Here is a 19,005-nt window from a genome sequence, read left to right as displayed (position 1 = left end):
GTTTCAGCAGGTCAGCCCTTCTTCTTTTGTCCTTCTTCCAGCAGGGATCTGAGTTGCTGGGCAGCTCTCCCATATTTATTCTTGCTCCTGCTTTGGCAAGCAGGGGGGCATCCCTGACCGATGGGGGTTCAGCATGCCACCCTCTGGAGTGACCACTACCTGCAAAGTGTGGCAAAAATCAATCCATTCTTCAAAAATCCAAGATGGAGAAAATCTCTCCTTGGATGTTAGATCTGACTGAGCCCACCCACTGGTGTGGCTAATTCCCCTAACACACCCCTAATTACTGGGGCTCCCATGTGGCTGGAGGAGCAAGATATGGGGGAGGTCTGGTTTCTGGCCCAGATGGCTTTCCCTTCTTTGAAAACCAGTTTGACCACCCTATCCCCTTCTTGCTCTGCCATCTGCTACAACAGTTATCCTCCCACCAGATGTTTCCTGTGTTTCAACCCAGGCCACTTCACACCTCATTAAGGTAGCTTGGCTCAGGCTTCCAGAGTTCGATCAATCAGGAAAGGGCACTACTGGGCTGATTTTGGTAACTTTCAGAAAGAGTTCTAAAACTCTTTCCCTGCACTAGTTATAATAAATCTAACATTGGCAAGTTGTTAGATTTAGTCTAGCTAGTAATTTGATACCAAACAAGACATATTTGGCTCTTTCCAAGTCGGAAATGAGACTTTATTATTTTTAAATAAAGACTCCCAATGTTAGCCTATGGAGCTAATGTGCTATAATAGGGAAACATTATTCTGGTAGTTTTCTCTCACTAGGGCTTATAAAACATCCTTTATAATGTCCCTGTTTGCTTCAATGCTACACCCAACCCTTGGGGCATCTAGGGCAGACCTTAGGGGTGACATCTGTAAAAATAAGGTAGTTTAAGACTTTGGAATTACTTTTAATTCCAAAGGCAAATGTGGGGGTTATTTTATTTTAAAAACAGCTAGCGAGGCATGACACCAGACACCACAGCAGTACACCCATGGGTGCCCTAACTCCATTGGGTTCCTTAAACCTACATGTCCTACCATATGGTAGGGACGTATAGGTAGGTTGTCAGAGCCAATTATAATTATGCCTGATTTGCTTATATCTATTAAACAGAGCACTGGCCCTGGGACTGGTTAGCAGTGCCCAGGGCACAGTAAGAATCAGTAACCACCACTATCAAGAAAATAGAGGTGATCCGGGTCAAAAGGATGACCCTGATCAAGGGGCATCTCTCGCTCCCTTCCGCCTAGCTGACAGGAATGCAGCAAAACCCAAATCTGTCTGGAGGGAATTCCTCTACTCCTCATGTCTTCACCAGGCAGGCATGGGCTTCCCAAAAAGGAACCCAGGGCCCTCCATGTAATGTACCATCTAAGGCACAATTGCACTCAATGTACATACACAGAACACACATGATCCATTACTGTCACTTTCATGAATTACTATTGTGCCACCCCAGGTGCACACACATCCAGTATATACAGTCACACTGAGCGCTCTCCACAATACTGTACTCTTTCTGTATTGTGCCATGGTGTGCTACTTGCAAACAAACACTGCTAGCACACACACTCACTATGTGAATGCTGTACAAGACTTCACCCTTCATGTGTTGTACTTCTTACAAGCAAACATACACCACGCACATGCTTTAATTGCACATGCACTGCACAGCTCTACATCCCTCATGTAATGTATTGCTCACAGGCATATATATGTTCAGTACATCTACCGATTTAGTGCTATAAAATATATCTATCTTAATTTAGGCTGCCTACTTCTCACACAAATTAAAATAATCTACAATTACATTTGCCTAAATACTGGTGGAAAGGCAGTAATATTCAATACGCTAACAACTTAAAATGTTGATTGCAACCACTCATACCTTTGGCTACGAACCAATAGCAAACCAAAGTACAAACTTGTAAGGAAATCAATAAAGGAAGTGCTAATGTACCAAGTTAAGCCCTAGGTTTTTGGAAACCATTCTGATTTGTACATTCCTTCTTTTTTTTAAATGTATTTAAAGAATTTTCAAGAAAAGAAAAAAAAACATAGCTATAGCATTACAATAGTCTGACACACTGCTCAAAGCATAAAATTTGACACCAGGCCATAGCTAGAGGATCAGTAACCGGAATAAAGATAACTGATGACAGAAACATTGAAGTCATACTTTGAAAAAAAAGATTTTATTTCATTTTCATTTATAAACTAGAGACTAGCCAAATATCTTGGATATAGGCATACATAGTGGTTTGGTCAAGGATTGTCCTTGGTTTTGGCATTGGCCCTCTCTACAGGGTCACTCCAAAACGTTTTGCCTTCCTCCTCCTACTTTTTGCTTGATTTTTGCTTGGTTGGCCTTAGGACTAAGTGCACTTTAGCACTTCTAACCATCTAAGCATATTTAATTTACATATAAGTCTCTTGTAGAGTGGTATACCATATACCCAGGGCCTGTAAAGTAAATGCTACCAGTGCGTCTGCAGTATTTATTGTGCCACCCACTTAAGTCGCACCTTAAAATGTGTCCCATGCCTGCCATTGCAGCGTGATGGCAGTTCCCACTGCCATGTCAACTTGGCATTTGAAACCCCTTGCCAAGCCTTACGCTCGCCTTTTATTACATATAAGCCCCCACTAAGGTAGACCCTAGGCAGGCCACATGGCAGGGTGCTGTGTAATTAAAAGGTAGGAGATGTACTTTTAATTTTTACAATGTCCTACTACTGAAAAACTCCCAAATTTGTTGTTTACTACTGTGAGGCCTACCCATCCTACTGGATAACATTGGGGATTCCTTATTCAATTTAATAAGCTGAAATCCCTAAACCAGAGGAGGTAGTTATGTCATGATTGGTACCTATGAACATGTAATGATAAACCCTCTTTAACAGTAAAGTCGAATTTAATATTACAAGCTTGAAAATGACACTTTTAGAAAGTTGGCATTTTCCTGTCCTTATTCCTTTGTGCCTGCAGCCTGCCTTAAGTCACAAAATTGGGTGTTACTGACAGTTAGGACTTTGTTAATTTCTCCCAGTCAGGCCACACCACAGCATTGTCCATTTCATCATTGCTGGCGCTCAACACACCACCACCACCAAGAACCACAGACCCAAATACTGCAGCTGGAGCAAAATGATGGAAGCAAAGTGGACGCAGGCCCTCAGCACCTCCCAACCCAAGGCCTCATCCGACCTCGACCAAGCCGTCATGAATTTCTGCGCTTGGATCACCGAATGCGCCGACAGAGTCGCCCTGCTGAAGCCAGCCAAAATCATCAAAATCTCAAGCCACATCAGCTGGTACACCCCATAGCTCAGAGCCACCAAGTGCAGCAGATACAAATTGGAAAAATTATGGCGACCCACCCGGAATCCATCTGCCAGAGCTACCCACAAAGCAGCCCTCAACAACTATTACCTGCAAGGAACCCAAGAGAGCTGCCATCACAGCCAACCACACCAAAGAACTTTTCAGAATAGTCAAAAAATTCTCCAACCCAACAGACACAGAGAACACCATCCTCCCTCCCAATAACTCTTCAACACCCTCCCAGACTACTTCCAAAGCAAAATCACCATTATCTACAACAATTTTGACCCCCAACCTGCAATCTCCAACCTCAGCTCCCTCGGCCTATCAGCGCACACCAACAGAACCATCACCACGTGGACACTGCTCACCACTCAATCCACATCAGTCATCATGTCATCCATCCACTGTGGGGAACCCACTGGCTCATGCTCCTTCCACATGTTTACAAATGCGCCTGATCCTTAGTAAGTAAACATACAAGGGGACGCTTGTCAATATACTCCAGAGTCTTAGACCACGCAGGGTCCGTACATCACCAACAACCAGGTGGATAATTTTTTAGCACAAAGCGCCACACATGTGAAGTTCGATGACTTCCCTACTCTCATACTGCCGAGTACGCACACTCCTACTAACCCTTAACCGGAGTACGCAGACTCCCTACTTTTCCTCACATACATCACAATTCACCTGCGGTTTGCTCAAGCCTGTGCAAGCGCAACCTACCACTTTCACACTATCACAAAAACGCCGGAAACATACCCAACTTTACTAGCGGGATCCAGGATCTGGGAAAGTCATTTCTGGGCTTAAGGGGACATCATCTTTGCTACAATTGCCATTTCAGAAAAACAAATTTCAATGCTCATAAAAAAATATGAACAGCTAACCCTAACTTAAACTACCACCTTATCCAGTAATCGCCACGTAACTAGTTCTCCAAGGAAACTAACCATCAAGCTGCTACCAAAAACTGCAAGCGCGCCTGGTCCTTAGTGAGTAAACTTACAAGCAGACTCATATAGGTCGATGAACCTTTTGAATCGCATGGAGTATCCTAGTAATGCAGTGATTACTAGATCAATAATTAAGATCAATAATCAAGAAGCATTCTATGATAAACAGCTCAAAACCCATCTACTCATGAATAATCACAACTCGGTAAAGAGATAAACAATTTTAAATTCCCTAGTGATTACAATTCTAAAAAACATTTTAGAAAAAAAACATCAATTTGGAAAAAATCTACCTAAAAGAGATTTTGGTACCTAGAAGAAAAGGCACAAATTCGTCAGTCACATTTTCATAGCTACTTATCCAGGATGGATCAGCAACAAGTAAGTCTTCGTCTTCAGGTCATCAATTATTCAGCCACAGATCAGGCTCACAGAGTATGAGCCCAATGACAGCACCTCGTACAGCGTCTCCTGACTTCATCAATTCTCCCCACGCATCTGCCCCTCATCTCCTAAATTCTCCTGCAGCTCTCCGATTTCAGCCCCTTGTCATGACTTTTTATTAGGGTCTCCCAGTCCATCTCCCTTATTCCCAATTGGTCAGTCAGTCAGCAGATATGACTTTAACCTATAGCATTTATTTATTAAATCTACTAATTTCAATATCAGTTCGTTCTCAAGATGTGGATTGATCCGCTATACAATGTCCTCATCATCCGGCTCTTCAGGTATCAAAATTGTTGCATGTTCCTCTTCAGTCAGTGCCTTCATTGTTCAAGTCCTGGGAAAGTACATTTAGCCTACTCTCCACACAATTGTTTCAAATTGTCTTCATCATCTCCTGTCCGCCGGTACATTGCAGAAAATTCTAGCTAAGCAATTTTAACATCGGGTGGGTCAAGGCCAGGCTGTAGCAGCTTCTCGCCACCGCGGATATTGTTCTGTTCTCAGTGTGCGAGGCCTAGGGAGACTAGGCCTTTAGGTTTGGCTAAGTTAACACTATAAATTGAAGTAAAACACAGGTTATACATTTCAATATGACATATTACTACATTTTTCTCATATATTTCTATTATTTCATTTATTTCCAGTTAAATTAGTACACATGGCAATCGTACCCCGAGGGCACATTTTCAAACGTGCACATTATTTTCTCTATGATTAATTTCTCTATGCATTTCTCATTAGTAAACACATATATATCATTAATAATTTTCTTAATTAGCATATCTGCTTCAACATGTTCAACCTTAGAACCAGCCACATCAGCACCCAACTCACCACCATCTTCAACTCCTCTATCTCCTCTGCAGTTTCTCCAGTCAAATGGAAACACGCAGAAGTCAGACTCCTCCTAAAGATACCAACAGCTGCACCTAATGAATTGAAAGACTACCTACCCATCTCTCTCCTCCCCTACCTGGCCAAAGTACTCAAGAAGGCCATCAATCAACAGCTCACATACTACCTGGGAGGAAGAAACCTATTAGACATCTCCCAATCAGGATTCCACACCAACCAGAGCACCGAGACCACATTCATCGCTGCCACGGATGACATCAGAGAACTCCTCGATTGTCAGGGACTGCTAGCCTGATCCTCCTCGACCTATCCACAGCGTTCAACAGCGTCTTCCACCACACCCTCATCAACAGACTCCACAGCATCCACATACAAGGGGACGCCCTCAAATGGATCACCTCCTTCTTGACAGGATGCATTCAGAGCGTCCGTCTGCCCCCTTTACCTCAGCACCCAAACATATATGCAGAGTACCCCAGAGATCATCCCTCAGTCCCACATTGTTCAATATCTACATGACGCCCCTGGAGGATATTGTCAGATCCCATGGTCTCGACATCATATCCTCTGCTGACGACTACCAACATATCATCTCACTCACTGAAGACCCCTCCACCACCAGAACAAACTTCTGCAACAACATGACCAACATAGCCGACTGGATGAAAATGAAGTGCCTCAAGCTCAACTCCGACAAAACGGAAGTGCTGTTCTTCTGGAAAAACACATCCATCTGGACCACAGCTAGTGTACAGCTGAACTCAGACCCACACCCACACAACACGCACGCCGTCAACATCATCCGTGACAGTGAATTGACCAGGACCCTGCAAAGCAATGCAGTCACCTCGGTCTGCTTCCAAACCCTCTGCATGCTCTGCAGAATCTTTCATATGGGTCCCAATCAACGCCAGGAAAACCGTCACCCAGGCCTTCATCACCAGCCACCTCGACTAAGACAACGCACTCTACGCCGGCATCTCCACCTCAGCTCCTTAAAAAACATCAGACCATGCAACTCCCAAATGCACTAGCATCTCCCCCCACCTGAGAGAACTCCACTGACTCCATCCAAAAGAGATGACAGTTCAAAAGAGATGACAGTTCAAACTCCTCACACACACCTACAAAGCCTTACATGACCAAGTCCAGCCTACATTAACCAGCGACTAAGCCTCCACCAACCCTCTAAAGGCTTGTACTCCTCCTCGCTGGTCTTTGCACACACTACCAGAATCTGTTGCAGCAGCAGCTTTCCCTTCTTCTACATCACCACCAAGATCTGGAATGACCTGCCCCTCCCCCTCCGAGCTGCACCCTCGCTTGTGGACTTCAGGAAGAGACTCAAGACTCTTCGACAGTGGCATCACACCCCAGCGCCCAGGTAGCCCCAAGAGTGACAGTGCTGCACTCTATTAACAAATGATTGACTTTGATATTGTTCATGGCCTTCACTTACCTGAAAACAGCCTTTGATTCAGTTGATAAGTCATTCTTTTGACAGATTCTGCTAGACTTATGTCGCACAGAGAAGAGCATGATCTCCTTCAATCAACTTCACCGAACAAACTCACCCTTTATTTCTGATTTCACAGTTCAATTCAGTTTTTTTTGGCCTTCCTCTCTTTTGTTTGCCCTTTGGGGTCCAGTGGAGAGCTGTCCTTGTGAGGGAGTCTTGTTCTCTTCTGATTGTATGCCTTATCAATCTCTATCCTTTTTTTCATAATGATGGTGTACTTGTTCTCTTGCTTGTATCTGGTGAGCAGTTTCAGATTGGAGATGGCTTACAAATAGAAAATGCATCAGGTTCTTCTCAGGTTGCTGCTGTGGAAGGCTGACAGTTTGGTGAGGTTGCTTTTCATCATCTGCCAGCATTCTGATCTATGCAAGAGTTTGACCATACTGCAGCTCCGGTAAAGACTCTCAGCTTAATGTTGGTGCTTTACTTAGATGATCTTCACACATTGTTCAGCATCCTGAAGGCATTACTGACCTTATTAAGTCTGCTCTTGATGTTACTTACTTTCCCTCCATCATGTCTGATAGTACTGTCTAAGTAAGTCAACTCCTTAGTCATGGCTAAGTCCTCGCCATCTACCTCGAATGATGAATGGTTTGGGATGTTGAGTAGCATTACTTCTTATTTCTTTTTGATTTTCAGGCCCCCTTGCTGTTCCTAGATGTTTAGGCAAGACATCTTTTCCTGCATATGCTGGTGTGCGTGAGACAGCCAGGTTAGGTCATCTGCATGGTAAAGGTCCCCCAGTGTCTGAACATTTCTGAATTCAGGTTTTCTGGGCTAGAAGCTTATCCATTCTTGAGACATCAGATGGCAGTAACAAGTGTCTTCTTTCAGTGGTGGGGAGCTGTTCACATCCAAGTCTGTCTTTGCTTCTTGGATGTATGCTTCGCTTGTATGTATTGTTCTGTTCAAGACTTTTTAGAAATGCTCAGCCTAGCATGCTTCCTGCACTTTCTCTGTTATGAGTAGTCTGTTTTGCTTGTCTCTGACAGGGGTGTTGTATGCTGCTCGAGTTTTGCCACTGACCATCTTTGTGATAATGAAGACCTTCCCCTATTCTCTACTGACTGCCCCCTCTGTTTGGCTGGCAAGGTTATCCATTTACCCCTTCTTGTCTGCTCTTGTCATTCTTTTGACTGCTCTGTTTGCTTCTATGTACTTTTGATTGTACTTCTCCACAAGTCACTCAGATTTGGCCTCCATGAGTTCCTTTTTTGCTGCTCTTCTGTCTTCAATAGATTGGCATGTGTCTTGCCTTAGCCATTCTTTCTTCTTCCTTGTCTTGAGCATGTTTCACTGCTCTTTACATATGTCACAGAGACCTGTTCCCATTTCTTGTTGACTTCATCTGCAGCAGGCTTAGAGTGATCTTCTGGGTCTGCCAGAAGGTACAACCTGTTTTTGATTTGCAACACTAATGTCTTCTCATTCTTGGGGACCTTTAATTTTGCCACATCAAAGCACTGTAACCCTGATGTTTTGTGTTCCGTTTTTTGTGGCCTTCACAAGAGCGTTCACTAGATGGTGATTACTACCGATGTCCACTCCCCTCCTCACTCCGATATCTTGCAGTGATCCTCTCCAAGTGCCATTCATCATCAGGTGGTGGAACTGGTTTCTGTTCCTGTCATTGAGCAAGCACCAAGTTAGTTAGTGTATATCACAGTCGGGGAAGAGAGTCCCTCCATATGCCTAGATCATTTGTGGTGCAAAAGTCCAAAAGAAATTCTCCATTGTCATTTATTGTTCCACAACCTTCCTATCCCATGGCTCTGTCATGGCTTGTGTTGTCGTTTCCAAGTATAGCATTCTAATCTCCCATCACAATTTTCAAGTGTTTGTTTTGCACAGTTTCAAGCTCAGCTTGCATTTGTTGATGAATATGTCCCTGACTCCCTGACTCTGTCCTCTGCACCATTAGTTGAGCATAGCACTGGATAATGGTGGTGTTGATGTGTCTCCCTTTTAACCTGGCTGCCATGAATTTGCTGTTGACTGGCCTACACTCAACTAGGCATGTCTCTGTCCACGTGCTCAGGATGATGGCTCCGTCTTCGTGATATTGGTCACCATCCCTTCCAGAGAACAGTACCATCTCTCCTGTGGTGGTTTCCATTTTACTAGATCCAATCCACCTACTCTCGCTGATCTCTATGATGGTAGGATGTAGCTCTCATCCTAGATGTTACTTGTACTAGCTTTCTTTTGTCATAGTCTGTACATTCCAGATTCAGATTCTGGTCTTGCACTTTGCACTCAGAACTCAGAGTCTACCTACTTACCTGTTTAATATTTCAGGCTAGTCGGTACAAGACCTAAACGATATACAAATTATTATATATAACAGGCAAGGCAAGTTGAAAGTTGAAAGCACTGAATGTTTTAATTTGCTATAAATACTTTTGTGTAGCATGAGGCGATTTGCACTTAAACTTTCTATAGTTATTTATCATATGTGTTTTATATTGTATGGCTTGATTAACTGAAAAAAATAAGTGCACACATATCAGCGGAAAATTGGATGGTTTGGTAGATTTTCAACTTTTAGTTTAGAGATAGGTGAAAAATAGAGAAATTCTTGTTAGAGGGATGGGGAGGTTGGCCCATCATAATGTTGTAAGCATTTGCAAAACCCTCTTGTCTGTTAGTTGTGAAACAAACTGAGTTAGTTTCCCAGCTGAAAATGGGCCTAACATTTCTCCACAGAAAGTACGAAGAAGGTGCATTTCTAGGGTGAGAAAGACAGGAAAATCCTCCCACATATCAGGGATGTGTAGGAGAAGGGATTTTATCACATAAACAAAAATATTTTCTCATTGGAGGGAGAAATAATTTAAATGTGCAAATTATTTCTGCCTGATTTGCTCCTGCATTTTTCACTTGGTGAAATATCCTCATGAGTACATGTTAGGAAGTTGAACTATTCCTAGAAATTATTGAGTAGCACAGATTTGAAGATTGTTTAGTATTTTCATCCTTTACTTTAAAAAAGGTGAAGTATTTTCATCCATTGAGAGCAGATAATCCTGTCCTATGTCGGTAAAGAATGGTTCGGCACACTTCAAGGGTTTATATCCAGTCTGATCGTTGCAGAGGAGGGAGTTTAGGTCAATGGACTCTTAAAGTTGTCTCATCACCTCTTGTTTCAAGATCTTGCTGAGCAAAGGTAGGTTAGATATGGGTCTGTAATCCATGATTGTGGGGCTTGGCTTAGATTTTTCAGAAATGGGGTGATGATTGTAAACTTTAGAGAGCCAGATATGATTTCCGACTGGAGGCAGTCCTGTGTCCTACTTCCAGTATGCAGTTTTAGCACTGGTCTGGAAATGAGTTGAATGTTTTTATTTTGTCATTTGGATTAAGCATCTCATTAGTGTCTAGATATCTAAAAGATGTGAATGTGAGTTGTAGTAAAGGTGGTCACATGTGATTGTATATAATGGTACTGATCTGCTGGAGATTGGCTCACAAGATTTTTGATCCCCAGAACTTTGTAAGTGTTGGTGAGCTACACATGGGCTTCTCTTCAGCAGTTGGTCAATTTATCCTAGCCGCTAAAGACCTTCTCTAATGTATTTGTTTCCTTTGTTATCCTTTTGGTGCAGTAGGGCTCTTACACCCATAATTATACTTTTTTTGTGCTGCATTTGCGTCATTTTTTTACGCAAAAGCGGCGCAAACTTACAAAATACAATTATATTTTGTAAGTTTGTGCCACTTTTGCATCAAAAAATGAGACAAATCGAGTGCTAAAAAAGTATAAATATGGGCCTTAGTCTCTTCAATTTGCCCTGTGGTAGTTAATTCTATACATCTTAAAGAGTGGCTTGTCCTCTTAGGATCTAGGTTTGAGGACTTAGGGGCATATTTAAGAGCCCCTAGCGCCATTGGAGCGTCACTTTTCGTGATGCTCTAGTGACGCTATGCACTGCACTGTATTTAAAAGGTGACATTAAACCAATGTTTGTGGCTTAACGCCACCTTGTAAATACAGCCTCTTCACACGCAGCACTTTGTGTGGAAGGGGCGTGCAATGGGTGTTGCTAAGAGCATGCCACTGCAACACCCATTGCATTTTGACGCTGCCCCAGGTTTACGAGTTTCCGTAAACTTGAGGCAGCACCAAAATCTAATGCCACCCCAGGGGTGGCATTAGCAGGGCGCAGCGAGGAGAAATGCTTTCATTCCTCCTTGTTTTTTGCTCTTTCTATGTGTGATGCATTCTGCAGCACATATAGAAAGAGCAAATCGCTATTTAACTTTGTTTTGTGCAGGAAGGTGTCCTTCCTACACAAAAATAATCTTCCCCTTAACGCTGCCATTCTTGCACCATGGTTCAGTGGTGGCTGCGTTGGCACTCGACAGCATATTTAGCACAGTTGCAGGGGGAAACACAGGGATGCACCATACTATAGCAAATACAGCTCATCCCTGCGCTTTGAAAATTACGGTGCGTGACCCTGCCAAATTTGGCACAGCAAAGCGCACCATCATTTTCACTTAAATCTAGCCCTAGGTGTTTTAGATTTAGGCTGATTCATTTATATTTTACAAGTTCTTTGATGAACCGCCAGTTGTGGGCTTTAATGCTTTGAATTAGTCCGCAATATTAGACAGGAGCAAAAGTATCTCGAGCAACATAAACGTTGTGGTAAGGGTTGTTCAACAGGCATTTGTATCATTAGTGCCAGATTATGAGGTTTTGGTTTCTTTGCACATTAACTCAAGGACCTTTACAGTGATGTTTTAAATTGTTTGTAAATGTTTGGTAGGGTGGTTTCAGTTGGTGGGTATGTAACTAAGGTTGGTCAAGTGGGGGAGATATAGGAATGATCTGAATAAGTCTGGTGCTGTACATGAAGATGTACAGCAGATGTGCTGTAGATGTACATGAAGATAAGACAGAGTATGTACACGGCAGTGTGTGCTGGGCCACAAAATATATGTCGGAAATGAAGTACTTGGATGTTCTCATAAAGGTCTGCTCCGTTTCAAATCCAAAAGATTTGCCTATAAAATGAATTCACCCATGATGATGGTTTTGTTGGCCTCAGTTTGAAGTGTCAGTGGTTGAGTTCTTTAAAAAAATTGGGTTTTTGGTAGAATATATGAACAAAAAAGCAAAGAGTTTCGATTCATAGATTGATGGGCAGCTAAGTATTGTAACGAGTGCTAGGTACTCTATTTCAGATTAAGTATTGTTGAGGACCTAGAAGAATAGGTTTGTGTGGCTCTTCTCTCTGTTGAACCTCATGTTGGTGGTGGTGGTATCATTGGCTATCTGGATCATCATGGGGTTCTGTATGAGTGTATGAAGAACTAGCTATTTCTCTTTTCATCCCATGTAAGAAAACATAACAAAAGTATGTGCAAGCTAATAAAATAGAGATGATGAATTGGTATTTTCTTCCACTTAAAGGCTTAATGTAGAATCACAAGGCTACCAAAAGTGTTTTTTTTTATAAAGACGTTTTAATGGTACCATCAGTGAACAAGCTGTCACAACCTTTCTACTGTTTCTTTCACCATAGAACCTGTTAAGTGTAAGAAGCCAGGACACCCGGAGCATGGTCATTCTACAGGGGATATGAACAGCATCGGAAGTGTAATCTCTTTTTCCTGTAATGACGGCTATCTACTTACTGGCCCATTGAAGGTTACCTGTATGGACAGCGGTGAATGGAGTGACATTCCACCATATTGTCAAGGTACCAGTGGCACTCCACAAATCAGCCCCACAACATCTGTCAATATACTGATTTAAAAAGTGATGTTGCAACTCATTGTTTTTTTTATTTAAATGGACGCACTATCCTACTGCACATTTCCAAGGATGGTCTGTAGTACAAATGCATACTTTGAGTGCAAATTGTCATATTTGTAGGAAAATATAAAGTCATTTAAAAGCAAATTCACTAAACCCATATGTTGGGTGGAAGGACTGAGTAAATTAGATGATGTGCATTATGAACATTTTTTTTTCATATTCGTTTTTATCGGTTTTCACAGGAAAGATATGATATCACAAAAGTATCAGTTTTGCCGCATATATCGGATTCTGAAAGAATACTGTTGTGATGTTCTTGTTACTAGCTTGAGCTAGGCCTGGAACCTCGCATTCTCCTGAGTTCCAGGATCAATATTCTGGAGCCTGGAGACGTGAAGGTTCCAGGTGAGGGACGGTTGAGCTGGAGATCGGTTGAGGAGAGAGACGGAGCACGGATCGATTTATGGGTTGGATAATCTTATGACAATAAATCTCCCTTTATATTGCCTTCCTTGCATCAGTGTCTCATTATAACACTGGCGACAAGTCACCAACCAACCCTGAACCCACGAACTTACCTTCTGCGTGGAAGCTTCTAGTAATTCTGGATTCGCGCTACCGTCAGCTGTCTTCTTTTCTTGTGGACCTGAAGACTGAGGTTGTCAGTTCAAGTTTCGTCTGGTCCTGTCGTGTGAGTGCCTCCGGGGCTTTGTTTTATTTCTGGAACATCGGACTGCCGTTATTCTTGGTGAGGCTCGCGCTTTCTCTCGCGCACCCTCGCGCTCTCCTCTGTGTGCTGAGAGCACAGAGAACACGCTTATTCTCGCGTCACGACCGCAATCTAGAAGCTAGACCGCTTCTTTTTGTTCCGGTTTCGGCAGGAAGTGAAGAGTAGGGAAAGGAAAAAAAAAAAAACGAAAAGAAAAAACAACTAGACTGCAACTTTTACGCCACAGTTTTTACCAGGAAGTTGCAAAGTGTTCCCCAGGAGGAAACTGGATTGTAATAATTTTGTTTTTCTGCTTACAGTGGTGGATTATTATACGCCTCCGTTTGAGATGAACTTATATACTTTCTCTAGGGGTTTTGATTAACTACTGGGCTGTATCTAACTTTTGTTATTTGCCTTTTCCAAGCCTGACCATTGTTTTACCATGGCTACACCTACAATGTCACAACCACCTCCTTTCTTATCGGACAAAGGTGACCCCATTCTTCCATGGAAACGATGGAAAAATCTTTTTGATTCATATATAATAGCCATTGGTGGGGAAAAGTTCTCTCCAGCCAGGAAACAAGCAGTTCTTCTACATAATCTGGGAATTGAAGGCAGAAATATATATGACAGCCTGGAACCTTTGTCTATTGGTGGGGCGGATGGTGAACCCAGAGACGTTTATGAGATGTTGGTGGTTATCCTAGCTGCACATTTTGAGTCCAAACTCAATGTGTTGTTAGAAAGACATAAATTTTTCGCCAGGTCTCAGGGTAATACTGAAAGCGTAGGGAATTTTGTAGCAGCCCTACGCACATTAGCACGCACATGTGATTTTGGTGAAATTACAGACTCTCTTATTCGTGACCAACTTGTGCGTTGCACCAATAACAAAAAGGTTCAAGAGAAACTTTTGACAAAGAACCCTGACTTGAGAGAGGCGATTGCCATTGTAGAAGGAATGGAGAGTACTAGCAACTGGATCAAAGAAATGAATCATACGGAAGGGGACAGTCTCTCTACTGTGCATGTACCTAGGACCCAGGAAGAAGTCCTTAGGGTTAACAGTAGTAGTAAAGCACAAGCATCCATCCAACAAAAGAAGAGAGACATTAAATGTTTGCGTTGTTACCGCTGTGGCAATACAGGTCATGCAGCAAATAGTCCTAATTGTTTTGCACGAAATTCATTGTGTAGGAAGTGCGGGAAGAAGGGACATTATGCTAGAGTTTGCAACAATGATAGTAGCAATATAGATTGTATCACTGAAGATGTCAACAAGATGGTATTGTATGTGGGGCAGGAGATTGACTGTATTGAGCACAATACTGGCATAGTAGATGAGGGTCCTGTGATCATGCCTGAGTGTACTATTAAACTGGATAATAGAACGGTTACAGTTTTAGCAGACTCGGGATCTCCCTACACCATGGTTGGTGATAAGAACTGGCAGGATATTTTCAGGGCATCTATAGGCTCCCTTGTCAAACCTGACATCAATCCAGTCAGTTATGGAGGTACCAGAATAGAGGTGATTGGGTATAGGGTCATGAAGATTCAGTTCCAAGATAAAGTTACCATGGGAAAGGTCTATGTAGCTAAACGTGGTAACAATTTGTTAGGATGGCGACACCAACGGGACATGGGTATTAAATTAGATCCCAATTCTGATAACCAAGTTATGGTGGTAAGCAATGGGGACGATTTGATGGAGATTTGGAAGGAATTCCCTAGTGTGTTTAGTGAGAAGTTAGGTTGCCTGTCAAATTTTGAACACAAGATTATTTTAAAACAAAATGCAGTGCCGGTTGTTCATAAAGTCAGAAGAGTACCTAGGTTGATGTTGGAACCTCTCAAAATGGAACTAGACAGATTACTTAATGCCGGAGTAATTGAGGAGATAGAATCTTCGGAGTGGTTGGCCCCGGTTGTATTGGCACCCAAAGATAATGGGAAAAGCATCCGCATGTGTGTGGACCTCAGAGATCTTAATAAGCACATATGGATAGATCGTCAACCTTTACCCAATATAACAGAAGAGTTGTCGTGCCTAGGTGGGTCGAGGGTGTTTAGTGTTCTGGACTTATCCTCAGCTTATCATCAAATTGTTTTGCACCCTGAGTCCAGACATCTCACCTCTTTTATTACACCTTTAGGGGCTTACCAATTTCTGAGGATGCCTTTTGGCCTGGCTTCTGCAGCCGCGTGTTTCCAACGAGTCATGAAAAATTTTTTGGAAGGGATATCTGGAACGTTGTGTTTCCAGGATGATATATTGGTTCATGGTAAAACAGTAGTTGATCACGACAAGGTATTAAGGAAAGTTTTGTGCAGTTTAGCAGAGGCTGGTCTTACTGTTAAGAGGGAAAAATGTAAGTTTGGAGTTACTTCGGTGACATACCTGGGGCATACTATTTCTGGCGATGGGATCAGACCGAAGTTGGAACTTGTTGAATCTATAACTCATGCACCTGAACCCAGAGACAAAGATGATGTAAGGTCATTCCTAGGGTTGGCAGAGTACTACTCTAAATTTATCCCCAACTTTTCTAGCGTGACGCAACCTTTGAGAGCACTTTTGAAGAAGGGTTGTGAGTTCGTTTGGGAGAATGACTGCATGACTGCTTTCTCTTTTGTAAAGAACTGTATTGGGAGGATGCCCACCTTAGGGCATTTTAATGTGTGTGCAAAAACGTACTTGTACACTGATGCTAGCATCAAAGGCTGTTCTTGTCCAGAGGGTAGGTCAAGAGGAGAGAGTAATAGCTTTTGCGTCACGATCTCTCAAGGAAGCTGAACAACACTATTCGGTCATAGAGAGAGAGGCTCTTGCCTGCATGTGGGCTGTCAAGCATTTTAAATTTTACTTGTGGGGTTTACCTTTTGTGGTGAGGACAGATCACAGACCTCTTGTCCAAATTTTCTCTCCTAGGAAAAATGAAGGGCTGACCCCGAGAATACGAAGGTGGACAGAGGGGTTGTTAGAATATAACTTTGTTGTAGAATATGTGCCTGGGCCGAAAAATATTGTGGCTGATTATTTGTCACGTTCTTCGGTGGATAGTTGTGAGGAGGTTGAAGATGAGGTTACTATTAATTGGGTTAGAGAGATGGCCCTCAGCGAAGAGGAGTGGAAATTGCCAGTGGAGAGAGACTTGGAAAGGCAAAAACTTGGAGAGTTCATTGTTAAAGGGTGGCCTGAGGTTAGGGACATGCCTGACTCTTTGAGAGGCTATTGGAATGTGAGAGATGAACTTTCCTTAAATGGTAATGAGTTATTTAGGGGAAACAAATCTATACCTCCTAAAGGGGTGAGGAACAAAATTTTGAATCTGGCTCATGAAGGGCATTTGGGCAGAAGTTTAACCAAATCCAGACTTAGAGCCATTTATTGGTGGCCAGGGTTGGACAGTGAGGTTGAGGCTGTTGTAAAAGATTGCATGAGTTGTGCACAAAATGACAAAAGCAAGGTTGTGGTGAGAGCGCCGCTTTCCCCTGTTGAGATTCCGGAAAAACCCTGGGTGAAATTAGGACTAGATTTTATTGGTCCTTTCCATCTTTTACCACCGAATGAACGTTATGTTATACTTATGGTGGATTATGCGTCTAAATGGGTGGTGACCAAATGTGTGAACTCAATTGATACCCGTACGGTAATTGAGTTTCTGGAGGAAGAGTTCTCTAAAGAGGGTATACCTAGTCATTTAGTTACGGATAATGGAGTACAATTGACATCACATGACATGAAGCATTTCCTGGATTCCCTTGCCATTGTACACTTGAGGACAGCATTGTATCTGCCAAAAGCCAATGGTTTAGCAGAGCGTATGAATAGAATGGTGAAAGCTTGTGTGCAAGAAGCTATTGGAAGCAGGACTCCCTTAGCTAATCTTCTGAGAGATTTGTGGTGGGCACATCGTAACACTCCAAATAGTATTACAAATATAACTCCTTTTGAGTACATGAGGGGAAGGTTGGGTTGTACTAAATTGTTCCCAGCATGGTTCAGTAACACTTTAGCTCGGGTTGATCTGGATCAGGAAAAATTTGATAAAGCACCCGGTCTCCGAGAGGAGTACCAACGTAATTACAAGTTGCGTTTTGATGCCAAGCATTGTGTTGCTAAAACGATGTGGAGGGTAGGTGACCTGGTGTGGGTGAAGAACCCGTGTTTTAAAGCCAAAGGTAAAACATCGTTCAAAGGTCCTTTCCGTATCAGAACAGTAAAAAAAAATATTGTGATTCTCGATAATGGGGATGCATGGAGCATGTCCAGAATTACGAGATGGACGGGTACAGAGGGTTCCTCTACCTTGAAAGATTTGAAAGAAAATCGTTTCTTGGGGATATCTAAAGAGTTACCACGTACAAATGTTTCATCCAGATTACATTCCAAACCAGTCTGGATGAAAGACTATATATCTTGACTTTTCGTTGTTGTATTGCTGTTTTAACACTGTATTTTTCCTCCTTTGGCATTCTTGTATTGGCATAGAGTTATTAATGTAAGGGAAGGGGATGTGTTGTGATGTTCTTGTTACTAGCTTGAGCTAGGCCTGGAATCTCGCATTCTCCTGAGTTCCAGGATCAATATTCTGGAGCCTGGAGACGTGAAGGTTCCAGGTGAGGGACGGTTGAGCTGGAGATCGGTTGAGGAGAGAGACGGAGCACGGATCGATTTATGGGTTGGATAATCTTATGACAATAAATCTCCCTTTATATTGCCTTCCTTGCATCAGTGTCTCATTATAACAAATACCATGTTCAAAATAAAACAAAAACATTTCCTCAACAATCCATCCTACCCTCTTCACTGCTGTCGGTCATCTGTTGTACTATGTGGACTAACATCCAGTGGGATGAGGATGAAATGGGTCTTTTCAAGCCCAGGGTGTGCTATTAAGGGTCTCAAGCTGTAAGCACATGTTCCGCACTAGGAGTACCTATGCCCCACATATATCTGGCATTAATTCCTGACATACTAATCTCTGTCATGTGGACACCCAGCCAGTTCCTCCGATTTCTCCAGGTTACCTCTCGTACCCAGCCTACTCCTTCTAGATGATTACTCTGGCTCCCTGTTGGTCACCTCCTCCACACTTACACACCAGAATCTGGCATATCCGGTAAGTCAGCTATCATTGCCAACCATGCAGTCAGATCATCTATCACTTTTTCAGTTCGCCTCACATATTTAATTCTCACCTCTTCTGCCACTGCCCACTCTGACATAGTCGAGTGCCATTCCTTCTGAGTACCCTGGAGGGGAAGACCCCAGTCACCTTATGGCAATGCAACATTTTGCAAGTAGGAAGCTCAATGAAAAAAAATTCCTATTCAATATTTTGTTGGCCGGCTTTGGAATCAATCCCAGTTGGATCGAATGGGGTGTTTGTCCCAGCTGGTGACTAATGAAAATATC

General features: G+C 42.7%; 1 protein-coding gene across 2 annotated transcripts in view; it reads left to right on the top strand.

The window, feature by feature from the left end:
- The window catches only part of SVEP1 (sushi, von Willebrand factor type A, EGF and pentraxin domain containing 1), an 881,565-nt gene that overhangs the window by 667,228 nt on the left and 195,332 nt on the right, over window positions 1-19,005 (top strand). For both annotated transcript variants that reach the window (XM_069240886.1, XM_069240895.1), the window contains one exon: window positions 12,633-12,809. In XM_069240886.1, coding sequence (XP_069096987.1) covers window positions 12,633-12,809 — 177 coding nt within the window. The remainder of the gene's footprint in view (window positions 1-12,632; window positions 12,810-19,005) is intronic.

Source organism: Pleurodeles waltl, chromosome 1_2, assembly GCF_031143425.1.
Source record: "Pleurodeles waltl isolate 20211129_DDA chromosome 1_2, aPleWal1.hap1.20221129, whole genome shotgun sequence".
NCBI lineage: Eukaryota > Metazoa > Chordata > Amphibia > Caudata > Salamandridae > Pleurodeles > Pleurodeles waltl.
Note: the sequence above shows the minus strand (reverse complement) of the source record. Positions and strands in the feature narration are given on the sequence as shown.